Genomic DNA, 12,441 nt, shown 5'->3' with positions numbered 1-12,441 from the left:
CACATTATTTCTTTAGCTGTTTCTTTTTGCTTTCCTTCACATTTTCATTTTTTTTACACAAATGCGAAACAAGAACTACTAGCCTTTCCCTGCACACCAATACTTCCTCTTGCTCCTCCTCTTCCCCTTCAACAACAAACACAATGAATGCAACGACGATCATGGAAGCAAAGTTTAAGATTTCGCCGTATTTTAGACCATTTATTTATCAATCTCACTTATTATTTATTTGTTATTTACTCATTACTTATTTTAAAGGAGAATGTGTCGATCGTGAAAGCGGCTGAGAGAGAGGCAAAACGCGTTCCAGTGACAGTTTCCTTAAGTTCATAGTGCAGAATCATTGTCACTCTACCACCAGGGTCATAAAACTACCCATGGAAATCCTAACACAACACAAAAAAACTATCCATGGAAATTCTAACACAACACAAAAAACTACCCATGGAAATTCTAACACAACACAAAAAAAACTACCCATGGAAATTCTAACACAACACAAAAAAAACTACCCATGGAAATTCTAACACAACACAAAAAAACTACCCATGGAAATTCTAACACAACACAAAAAAACTACCCATGGAAATTCTAACACAACACAAAAAAACTACCCATGGAAATTCTAACACAACACAAAAAAACTACCCATGGAAATCCTAACACAACACAAAAAAACTACCCATGGAAATTCTAACACAACACAAAAAAACTACCCATGGAAATTCTAACACAACACAAAAAAACTGCCATGGAAATTCTAACACAACACAAAAAACTACCCATGGAAATTCTAACACAACAAAAAAACTACCCATGGAAATCCTAACACAACACAAAAAAACTACCCATGGAAATTCTAACACAACACAAAAAAACTACCCATGGAAATTCTAACACAACACAATACAAACTACCCATGGAAATTCTAACACAACATAAAAAACTATCCATGGAAATTCTAACACAATACAAAAAAACTACCCATGGAAATTCTAACACAACACCAAAAAAACTACCCATTTAAATTCTAACACAACACAAAAAAACTACCCATGGAAATTCTAACACAACACAAAAAAACTACCCAAGGAAATTCTAACACAACACAAAAAAAAACTACCCATGGAAATTCTAACACAACACAAATTCTACGAAAAATTTATTGAATGTATTATGCTGAGACGCCGAAAGGTTAACAAAATATGACCCGGAGTCGCTCTATTGCGTCTATACTTTCCCCTTTGGCATTTAGTCCTTTACCACAAATACATACCTTTTGAGATATACTTTTTAGTGAACACTTTTACTATTTCAAAGCACACACAAACGACCGCACACACAAAGAGAGGTCAAAGGGGAGGGGAGGAGAAGGAGAGGGGGATTTAGGAATTGAGGACGTACGTGTTTGTGGGATGGAGGAGAAGGGAGGAAGAGGAAGAGGAGGAGCAAGAGGAAGTATTGGTGTGCAGGGAAAGCCTAGTAAGGGTTCTCTTTTCCTTTGAGGTCTTGGGGCGCGGGCGGGTGGGAGGGACCTTAGCGGGAGGAACCTTGGCAGAATAGATTACTTCGGCTTTGGGAGCGAGGGAGTCTGACTGAGGGAGTCCTGGGGGCAATTATGTGTGGATTATGAAGGCATCTATTGGGGCGTCCTGCAGGGAGAGGGAGGGAGAGGAGGGAGGGAGGGAGAGAGAGAGGGAGAGAGATGGAAGGAAAGAGAGAAAAAGAGGGAAGGGAAAAAGAGGAAGAGAGAAGAGAGGAAGAGAGAGAGAGAGAGTGAGAGAGAGAGAGAGAGAGAGAGAGAGAGAGAGAGAGAGAGAGAGAGAGAGAGAGAGAGAGAGAGAGAGAGAGAGAGAGATTTGATATGATCTATTTATTACGCTCAGTGGGCGTCAGACAACTACAAAAATAGTGAAATACAATATTGTGGAAACATGAGACAAGGCTTAACGATAAACATGGACAAAATAATGAAGAATCAGGTACACATCAGGAGACAACAGATATCCATTAGCTAACACACACACACACAAACAGACTGACACACATACACGCAAACATAATACCGTTAGACTGACAGAAACACAAGTAAAGAGACACGGAAACCAACAAACTAACAAACAACCAGTAAAAAAAAACACTCGAGGAAAGACAGAGGCAAACAGACCAAAGGATAATGGTGTTGTGGGGACTAATGGTGAGAAATGGTGTCTGTGGTGGTGGTGATGGTGGTGGTGGTGAAAGGGGGAAGGTGGTGATGGTGGTGGTGGTGAAAGGGGGAAGGTGGTGAGGTGGTGATGGTAGTGGTGGTGAAGGCAGTGGAGGCAGGGGGGATAGAAGTGGTGTGCTGGTAGTTACGTGTCTACTCCAAACGACACTCAGCCACCCAGCAGCCATTAACTGTATTAGGGATTGCAATTATTGATGGTTTCTGGTTCTTGTTGTGTGTTTGTTGATGATCTATTTATTTTATTATTGCCTTCTAGTTCTCCTCCTTGTTTTTTGTTCTTCTCATCATCATTTCTACACTGATATCTTTGCATTCTTACTTTAACACACACACACACACACACACACACACACACACACACACACACACACACACACACACACATACACGTACACCTCCCATTCCCTACCCCTTCCCCTCCGCAGTTTCGTTCGGGTCCTCGGGAAATGCCATTCGAAGCTTTGCCAATGCTTCCGCTGGCGTGTAACAGATGGCGCCAGTGATACTCAGAGGGGACGAAACAACCCTTCCTCGTCCTTCCTTTTCCCTCCTCCTACCTTCTCCCTCTCCCTCCTCCTTCCTACCCCCTCTCCATGGTGCTGGTTTGGTATTTCTGACGCCGCGGACGCCCTCTGGAGCCGTAAGCGTGAACAAGGGTCGGGAGCAAGGTACACGAGGCTTCATTCTTGAGTAAGTCGTCGGCGAAGGAATTTGGAGTTCGGTGTGGCGGCTGCTGAGGGCGTGAGACTAACCAGGAGCGAGTAGCAGAGTGGAGTGGTTTCAAGGTAAGGTGGTGATGGTTTTTCTTATCCAGTTCATAGTTTGTAGAGTGAAGACTTTAGTTGTATTCCTCTGAGTTGTATTCATGTAATTCATCGCTGTAACGTCATATCTTGCTTACGCTCACTTATTCTAATTTATGAAAGGGTTGTTTGTGTTCATTTGGGTTCTGATTTATATTATTTGTAGAGAAGACTTTAGTGGTATTCGTCCGTGTTGTATTCCTGTGATTCATCGCTGTAACGCTCACTTATTCTAATTTATGAAAGGGTTTGTTTACTTGTGTTCGGAAGATTTTTTTTGGTTCATTTTAGTTTTTACTCGTAAGCGTTAAGATAGTGATTGTTTGTGGTGTTTGTGTCCATAACTATTGTGCTAATAAGTGCTATGCTTGTTACAAATGACAGTGTATTTACGTTTGCTTGATCCGTGTTTCGTTTGTTCTCCGTTTAGATGAGATGGCTGATGGTGGTGAGTGGGGTGGTGGTAGTGGTGATGGCAGTGGTGGTGGTCATGAGCCAGGATACGACCGATGGCATGCTCTCGTGTGATGAGGGCGACGAGACTTGTCAGCCCCTCGCGCGCATTCGTCACCACTACCACCGAGAAGACGACCACCACCACGGGGAGGGAGAACACACCGCCACCACCACCACCACTACCCCGGGGCCTGGTACTGACACAGACCACGACACAACACTAGACCCACAACCAGAACTCGAGACCACTTTCGACCCTGACCACCACGAGACCACTTTCGACCCTGACCACCACGAGACCACTTTCGACCCTGACCACCACGAGACCACTTTCGACCCTGACCACCACGAGACCACTTTCGACCCTGACCACCACGAGACCACTTTCGACCCTGACCACCACGAGACCACTTTCGACCCTGACCACCACGAGACCACTTTCGACCCTGACCACCACGAGACCACTTTCGACCCTGACCACCACGAGACCACTTTCGACCCAGACCACCACGAGACCACTTTCGACCCAGACCACCACGAGACCACTTTCGACCCAGACCACCACGAGACCACTTTCGACCCTGACCACCACGAGACCACCGAAGAGGCAGACGACGAGACCTACCCCACCTTACCCCCAGACGATGAGACCACCCCGAGCCCTGACAACTCGCTGGCCAGACAAGGGAGGAGGAAGTCTAGGGTTCCTCCCGCTGTCGGTGCCGAAAAATACCCGCCAAGGTTCGCCGGCCCAACTGCGCGGCGCCCCAAGAACCCGCGCCCCCCAGGCCTGCCCGCGAAGTAAGTAGCCATTCCTTGTAGGGCCGAGCAACGTTGCCAGATTGTCGTACTCAGCCTCCTATGTTTGCTTATTTCAGACCCCAAAACTGCCTCCTCGATCCCAATAACTGCCTTCATATATAGTTATCGTTAAAATGGTTAATTATTGGTGTTTTTTTTGGCAATAGCTATGGCTCAGAAACCAATAAATACGAGGCTCTGAGTACGATAATCTGGCAACGGTGGTAGGTCGTGAGGTTTGCGAAGTGAACCGTAGCATGAGTTGACTTCATTCGATATTTCTCTTGTTTGCTAATAATGTAAATGGATTCCGAGCATTGCAAGAGTTTATACGGCTCGCTAGCATAGTTTAGAGCCATTCCTGGGTGGAAGTACTTTGAATTTATCTTACTAACGTTTTTCCACTCGTTTTGCTGACGTTTTTCTCGCTCATTTTGCTGACGTTTTTCTCGCTCATTTTGCTGACGTTTTTCTCGCTCATTTTGCTGACGTTTTTCTCGCTCATTTTGCTGACGTTTTTCTCGCTCATTTTGCTGACGTTTTTCTCGCTCATTTTGCTAACGTTTTTCTCGCTCATTTTGCTAACGTTTTTCTCGCTCATTTTGCTAACGTTTTTCTCGCTCATTTTGCTAACGTTTTTCTCGCTCATTTTGCTAACGTTTTTCTCGCTCATTTTGCTAACGTTTTTCTCGCTCATTTTGCTAACGTTTATCTCGCTCATTTTGCTAACGTTTATCTCGCTCATTTTGCTAACGTTTTTCTCGCTCATTTTGCTAACGTTTTTCTCGCTCATTTTGCTAACGTTTTTCTCGCTCATTTTGCTAACGTTTTTCTCGCTCATTTTGCTAACGTTTTTCTCGCTCATTTTGCTGACGTTTTTCTCGCTCATTTTGCTAACGTTTTTCTCGCTCATTTTGCTAACGTTTATCTCGCTCGTTTTGCTGACGTTTTTCTCGCCTTATTTTGCTAACGTTTTTCTCGCTCATTTTGCTAACGTTTTTCTCGCTCATTTTGCTGACGTTTTTCTCGCTCATTTTGCTAACGTTTTTCTCGCTCGTTTTGCTAACGTTTATCTCGCTCATTTTGCTAACGTTTATCTCGCTCATTTTGCTAACGTTTATCTCGCTCATTTTGCTAACGTTTTTCTCGCTCATTTTGCTAACGTTTTTCTCGCTCATTTTGCTAACGTTTTTCTCGCTCATTTTGCTAACGTTTTTCTCGCTCATTTTGCTAACGTTTTTCTCGCTCATTTTGCTAACGTTTTTCTCGCTCATTTTGCTAACGTTTTTCTCGCTCATTTTGCTAACGTTTTTCTCGCTCATTTTGCTAACGTTTTTCTCGCTCATTTTGCTAACGTTTTTCTCGCTCATTTTGCTAACGTTTTTCTCGCTCTATTTAACCGATTTTTTCTCCCCATATTACTGACTTGTATATTTCTTCCATTTCCGAACGTTCGAAGTATTCTGTGGCAAGTCGTCTTCACGGTCAAGAAGGCGAGGTACACGAAGGCTATCACCAATGACTTGAGGCTGACCTTCTCGGTGAGTCTTGGTATGAAAGGGACATGGCTTCGTCGCTATTTATGTAGTTGCAAGCGACTTAACAAATGGTAAAGCTTTGCCTTCCTCAGAACTGACCTAAACTGACCTCTGCTCCTCCTCCCAGGGGACTTCGTGGTGCAGTGGTTAGCACACTCGGCTCACAACCGAGAGCCGGGGTTCGATTCCCGGGCGGAGTGGAAAAATTTGGGCGGCTTTTACGATACCCTACGCCCCTGTCCACCCAGCAGTGAATGGGTACCAGGTATTAATCGGGGGTTGTGACCCGTCTCCTGGGATCTGTTCCCCTCTCCTATAATTCCTTCCCCGTCTGTCTCTCCGGCATATGACCACAGATGTTGCGCCGACTAAACGAAACTTTCCAACTTTCTCCTCCCCAACAAGTTTTCCTCCTCCTCAGTTTTAGGGGACATTAGGTTACAATCTCAGTGGGGTTAGAATACCGTTTTAATGGGATTAGGTTCCTATTTTGGCTCGTCGTTGAATGCTCACCTATTAATGAAACTTGGCTAAATAAGAAACCAGAAAGTCGCATGTTTTGTAATGTTAGTAGATGCGTTATAGAGGCGAGTCGTACTGGATGTTTAGAATACAAAGGGAAGTCTGAAATTCGCTAGTTTTATAGAGAATAGATTATAGGAAATGCGTATTGAGTGACCGTGACATAGGAAGGCCGGCTGGAGAGATTTGCCGCGTCACAAAAACTCCGTGTCTGCAGGAGATGCTGTTCAACGTGGGCGACGCTTACCTCAAACGCGGCGTGTTCTTCTGCCCGTCCGACGCTGGCTACTTCTTCAGCTTCCACGCCACCGCCAGGAAGGGCTACGGCTTCAAGTGAGTGTGGAGAGTAGTGGTTAGTGTACCTTGGTGTTTGGTTCGGTGTTGCTCTTGTGGTTTGTGAGATAATTACTAGTCAGGTTTTTTGTACGATAGTTTTTGCTTTACGTATTTTGTCTCGTTCTAGTGTGATTACGTATTGTATTCAGTCGAGTTGTTTTAAGTTTGTTTATAGTGAGGTGATTATTCTTACCTATTCAATTAGGGAAGGTTATTAGGGAAAGTTATTATTTAGGGACGAGTTTGAGATTAAAACATATATTTTAGATAATCTCAATCTCTTTACAAATGGAACCCTTGTCATATTTACCTTGTTTAGACACATAATTTATAGCATTACAATATTTAGTTTCAGTGTGGTTTCCTGTGTCTGTTAAGGTCATTGCTTTTCCCTGGTGGCAATTAGAATTCAGATACTTTTCTAGATGGCGTCTTTCATAGTATTTGTATATGCACTTGCCGATTGCGTTATATATATTTTTTAGATGACCTCTCACAGCAGATTAAGGACTTGGCAATTCCGTTAGTGTTTGAAATTTGACTTTGTTTATAGATGACTAGTTTCATAGATGTATTAAGCTCTAGTGGCGTTTTTTTTTGGGGGGGGGGGGTAACGTTTTTCATAGTGGTCTTATCATTCCGTCGTTCAGTCTGGAGCTGCGGCTGAACCGGCAGTACGTGGTGGGGTCGCTGGTGAGCAACGGCACGATGGAGCGGGGTTCGAACTCGGTGTTCCTGGAGCTGGACCGCAACGACCTGATCTCGCTGCACCTGCGGAAGGGCGGCGCCATCCAGGAGGGAGCCGACGCCTACACCACTTTCACGGGCTTCATCTTCAGCCTCAGACGGCGGAACGAAGTCTAGGGGATCGCTGGTCCACTTTTATGGTTGTTTGATTGTGTGTGGGGCAGCTAAACAGTAAAAGTATAAAAGTAATTTTTTTATTTTTATTTCGGTTACCCTTACTTAGATTACCATGAACAAAAAGTCTACGAAGTCTGAGAGTCGCTGGTTCACTTATAGTTGTTTGGTGATTGTGTGTGTGTGTGTGTGTGGCCGCTAAACGGTAAAAGTATGAAACATTATAAGTGAAAGTATTTTTTATTTTATTTCGGGTACCCTCATTTAGATTACCAAAAAATATCTACAAAGTCTGGGAGTCGCTGTTTCACTGTTATAGTTGTCTGATGGTGGTTGTGTGACCCCTTAACAATAAAAATATGGAAGCACAGATGTTTTCATTCTGGTTACGCTGGGTGTAGTTTACCCTGAACGGAATGATGCTATACCACAAGAAGTTTAGGAGTCGCTGGTTTATACTTCTGGTTGTGTTGCGTAGTGTCGTGTGTGGCCGCTACAATGAACGTATGGAAGTTGTTCTGTTTTCAGTCTGGTTACGCTGCATTTAGATTACGAAACTGATTTACAACCCTTTACAGAAAAATGGGGAATTGTTTTAATCAAGAAACAAGTGCCGTGCGTTGTTTGCGTATATCTGTTTCTTCGGTGATTTTAAGGCGTCAAACTCAAGCCCACATATCAATTAAGAGAATAAAGCACATATGGGTGGTACGGCAAGGATATTAATTATTTAGGACGCTGAGTAATTAAAAAAGCAAAACTAGAAAACAAGTGTCATACTCCTTCATATTAAAACCGTTCTGGAGGCAATGATTCTCGGGGTAACGCTCGGGGCTGTGCGCGCGTGAAGCTTCGAAGCAGTGGGTCCGGAGCTTCGGAGTCAAATGCGGGTGGTGTGTTTATTACCCGGGTGGGGGAGTGGGGGGGGGGATGAGGAGCAATCACCGCAGAGTTGTCAATTTGGAAAGTGGGCAGATTAGGGGACGAGTTATTTTGTTGAGAGAGAGAGAGAGAGAGAGAGAGAGAGAGAGAGAGAGAGAGAGAGAGAGAGAGAGAGAGAGAGAGAGAGAGAGTATTCTATTCCTCGAGTTAAGGATTAAGTCTACTGGAATGAGTTTTCCGGAGAAGAGGAAGGTGGTGGGCGTCGCTGTAATTGGTTCCTGAGAAATGGTTATATTACATTACCATTTTGGTATTAATCGGGGGTTGTGTCCCGTCTCCTGGGATCTTTTCTCTTTTCTTGTTAATTCCTTCCCCTCCTGTCTCTCTCCGGCATATGACCACAGATGTTGCGCCGACTAAACGAAACTTTCCAACTTTAGTAGCGGCAGAATCATCATCAACAACAACAGTAGCAGCAGCAGACGTAACACGGGCAGCAGAAGTAGTTGCAGAAATAATAACAGTGGCAGTAGTAGCAGTAGTAATAGTAGTAGTAGTAACGTTATTAACTCGTTGCTGTGAAAGACCAGTCCACCAGTTACATACGAGTCATATACCAGAAAAATTAATACACCAGTAAAGCTTCTCCGTTATTCCAAAAAGTAATCACCTAAAGGGAATTGCTAATGCTTAATACTCGTGCCATAAAAGACTATCAAAAATATTCAGTGGGCGGGCGAGGAAGAGGAACTATGCTGGTTGTGTTCTTAATATGGGAGCTCTAGGTGTGTGTCTTAAAGAGAATAAATAAACCTGTGAAGTGGTGATAACATTGAGAAATACTAATTGGTTACACATACACAAAGCTTCGTCCCCGAATACATAAAGGTTCAGAGGGAGGGGTGGGTGTTAGGTCATGAGTTACCAGTGATAATGATGAGTGAGCCAAGCCGCCAGTGACCCGCCTCGTTATGCCTGGCGGGGCGTCGAGGGCACAGGAGCAGAGTAATGACGAAAGCCTGGGCTCTGAAACGTATCGGCGCCTCAGTTCGCCCGGTTGAAAAGCCTCTCGAAGTTGCTGGGATGTTCAGACTGTTTTTGTGATCACAGTGATGGTGTTACACTTGAAAGGGACAAATCATCCAGGCACACCCGGTTAATCTTCCCTGTGGTTTTGGATAACAGTCGTTGTGGCGCCTCTGTCCATCTGTTTGAAAAGTGTAGAAGTTGCTGGGATGTTTAAAGACTGTTTTTGTGATCACAGTGATGGTTTTACACTTGAAAGGGACAAATCATTCAAGCACACCCGGGTAATCTTCCCTGTGGTTTTGGATAACAGTCGTTGTGGCGCCTCTGTCCATCTGTTTGAAAAGTGTAGAAGTTGCTGGGATGTTCAGACTGTTTTTGTGATCGTAGTGACGGTTTTACACTTGAAAGGGACAAATCATTCAAGCACACCCGGTTAATCTTCCCTGTGGTTTCGGATAACAGTCATAGTGGCGCCTCAGTTCGCCTGGTTGAAAAGACTCTCGTAGAAGTTGCTGGAATGTTCAGAGACTGTTTTTGTGATCATAGTGATGGTTTAGCACGACTTATGCAACCTGGAAGGGGCAAATCACACAGGCAAACCCGGTTACACTTCCTTGTGGGCTTGGAAAACAGTCCTGGACCCGTATTGTCAAACCTTTCGCCGCCCAATTCACATATTTTACAAGGCTTTCGCAGGCGTTTCGGGCATTTTCAGGGGTGGTTTAATGGCCCTGGTGGTTGTTTAACTCTTCTTCTGTATCATGAATGTGAAAAAAATCCTCATGAAAGCCCGATTAATCTCCATTTTGACCTTTGAAAATAGTTGATGTGCGAGGTGGAGGCGTCTGAGAATACCGCCCCTGGTGTGAGCCCGTACCGTCCATCGCCTGTTTGACTCATTACAAATCCTAAACAATGACGGGTGCACATTCTCATCCTTATATTGATCGTCTTATACTTATCCTTTTACAACAGAGGAAGCAGCCCAAGGAAGAAGACAAAAAGAAGAAAAAAATAATCCAGCTCGGCACTGCTCCCACGTAAGAAACAGAAAAAGTGCGGCCAAAGGTGAGATTGATTTCGAATGGATGTCTTGTACTTGCGTCTTTTACTCATGTCTTTTCCTTATTGTCTTACGCACTTCTACTCTCCGACACACACACACACACACACACACACACACACACACACACTTCGGAGGTTTCAGCTGTTCGTTTAAGTGTTGCCGTCGTTAGGAAATGAGAGAATAGATGGCGCTGGTATCGTCTCGGTTTCAATTGGTCATTTGCGGCGCGCCCCCTCCTCGTACGCGCGGCTGCAAGACGAGGCGAGGAAGAGGAGGTGGGCGGAGCTTGTGGTTAGTCACTGCTCTGGCCTGGAGTTGGGAAGACGGATTTAACATTATTTGTAAAGGTGAGTGGTGTTGTGATTATATTTGAGTTTTGTTGGTGCATAAATTTGTTGGGTTTTAAGATTTGTATGGTTAAAGTTTTTATTGTAACTTTGGGATTGATGTTTTGGGTTGTTTGATTACTATAACTTTGGGACTAATATTTCGGGTTGTTTGATTATTATAACTTTGGGGTTAATGTTTTGGCTTTGTTATAACTTTCGAATTAATATTTTAACTTTGGGATTAATTTTGGGTTTGTTATAACTTTCGGATTAATATTTTGGGGTTAGTGATTATTTTATTGCCCTAGTATTTGGGTTTTGATTATTATAACTAGGGGTAATTTTGTATAGTTTGGCGTAGCGGAGTTTCCTTTCTTCCCAGATGAGGCTGATAATCGTGGTGGGTCTTTGCCTACTGGCGATGTGCTCCGGGCGACCTCAGGACACTTGTGACGGTCATGATTGTAGTACCGCCTGGCACGACCCAACCACCACCACGACCACCACCACCACGCCAATGACACACCCTTCCACCACCGAGGGAGGCACTACCGCTGAGGGTCTGGCAGCAAAGGCAGGAAAGGGTCTGGCGAGGCAGGGTGACATACGTTCCCCACTTGGCCCTATCCCCGTCCCTAGACCACTTCCCTTTCCCGGGCCTATTCCTCCTATGTTAGTATAAGTTTGAAGTGTTGTGGTTTAAATTTTATCTGTACATACGATTGAAACGAAAGATGGATGTGTGATGAGTTTCCTAATTAATATACTAAACTTTTTTCCTAATATACTTCAACTTTCCAGTGAACGAGTTGCCTTCTCCGTGAGGAAAGCAGTGACTACAAGGGCTCGCGGCAGAGTGGAGTTCCGGGTAACTTCTATTTTAAAGTATTTCTCAGGTTAGTAGGTCTATTTTAATTAAATCTGGGCAGTATCCTAATGTTCAGTTCTTACTGCAGACCGTATTGACTAATGTCGGACGTGGCTGGAGCCAGGGTCGGTCCGTCTTCCAGACTCCGTTCAGCGGCGGTTACTACTTCTCCTTCCATGCCGTGGCCGAGAAATCGGAAGACTTCACGTGAGTAAATGTTGCGTTTAGTGTTTTACATAAATGTTGCGTTTAGTGTTTTACATTACATAAATGTTGCGTTTAGTGTTTTACATTGTTTCCTTCATGGTTTTTATATAGTTACTTCATGTTTTCGCTTGTGTTAAAGCCATTCCCTTGACATTATTTCTTGCAGCATGGGTTTAATGAGGAATCGCGTTTACCAAGTCACTGCTTACGGCACCAGCGGCGACTACCAGCACGGCTCCAACTCTGTTTTCCTGGAGCTGCGGCGCGGAGACCAGGTGTACTTGGAGATCCAGGAAGGGGAGATTTACGAGCACCCGGGCGACGAGGCCTACACCAGCTTCACGGGCTTCATGGTCTACCAAAACTAACTGCAAACTTTGTGACCGTACGCTGATACCGCCCTGACTGTCTGTGGTTTAATAATAACTTATTAAAATAATATTTGATCATATGCTCTTTACATTAAACTCCTTTAACTAGCGCTCATCGGACAGAATTCACGGTACCGTCGAA

The 12,441-nt window shown here is 44.2% G+C and overlaps 2 protein-coding genes across 2 annotated transcripts; both read left to right on the top strand.

Moving 5' to 3' along the window:
- Nucleotides 1–2,851: 2,851 nt before the first annotated feature.
- On the top strand, nucleotides 2,852–7,622 carry LOC127007832 (coagulation factor V-like). Its single transcript, XM_050879222.1, has 5 exons — nucleotides 2,852–3,015; nucleotides 3,464–4,290; nucleotides 5,750–5,831; nucleotides 6,568–6,683; nucleotides 7,337–7,622. The coding sequence occupies exons 2-5, from the start codon at nucleotides 3,464–3,466 to the stop codon at nucleotides 7,548–7,550; spliced, it is 1,239 nt and encodes a 412-aa protein (XP_050735179.1). The 5' UTR covers nucleotides 2,852–3,015; the 3' UTR covers nucleotides 7,551–7,622.
- Nucleotides 7,623–10,709: 3,087 nt separating this feature from the next.
- LOC127007831 (complement C1q-like protein 4) lies at nucleotides 10,710–12,377 on the top strand. Its single transcript, XM_050879220.1, has 5 exons — nucleotides 10,710–10,871; nucleotides 11,236–11,525; nucleotides 11,655–11,721; nucleotides 11,810–11,928; nucleotides 12,095–12,377. Exons 2-5 carry the CDS (start codon nucleotides 11,236–11,238, stop codon nucleotides 12,294–12,296), a joined length of 678 nt encoding a protein of 225 aa, XP_050735177.1. The 5' UTR covers nucleotides 10,710–10,871; the 3' UTR covers nucleotides 12,297–12,377.
- The last annotated feature ends 64 nt before the right edge of the window (nucleotides 12,378–12,441 follow it).

This window comes from Eriocheir sinensis, chromosome 36 (genome assembly GCF_024679095.1).
Source record: "Eriocheir sinensis breed Jianghai 21 chromosome 36, ASM2467909v1, whole genome shotgun sequence".
Taxonomy (NCBI): domain Eukaryota; kingdom Metazoa; phylum Arthropoda; class Malacostraca; order Decapoda; family Varunidae; genus Eriocheir; species Eriocheir sinensis.
This window is presented reverse-complemented; position numbering and strand designations above follow the sequence as displayed.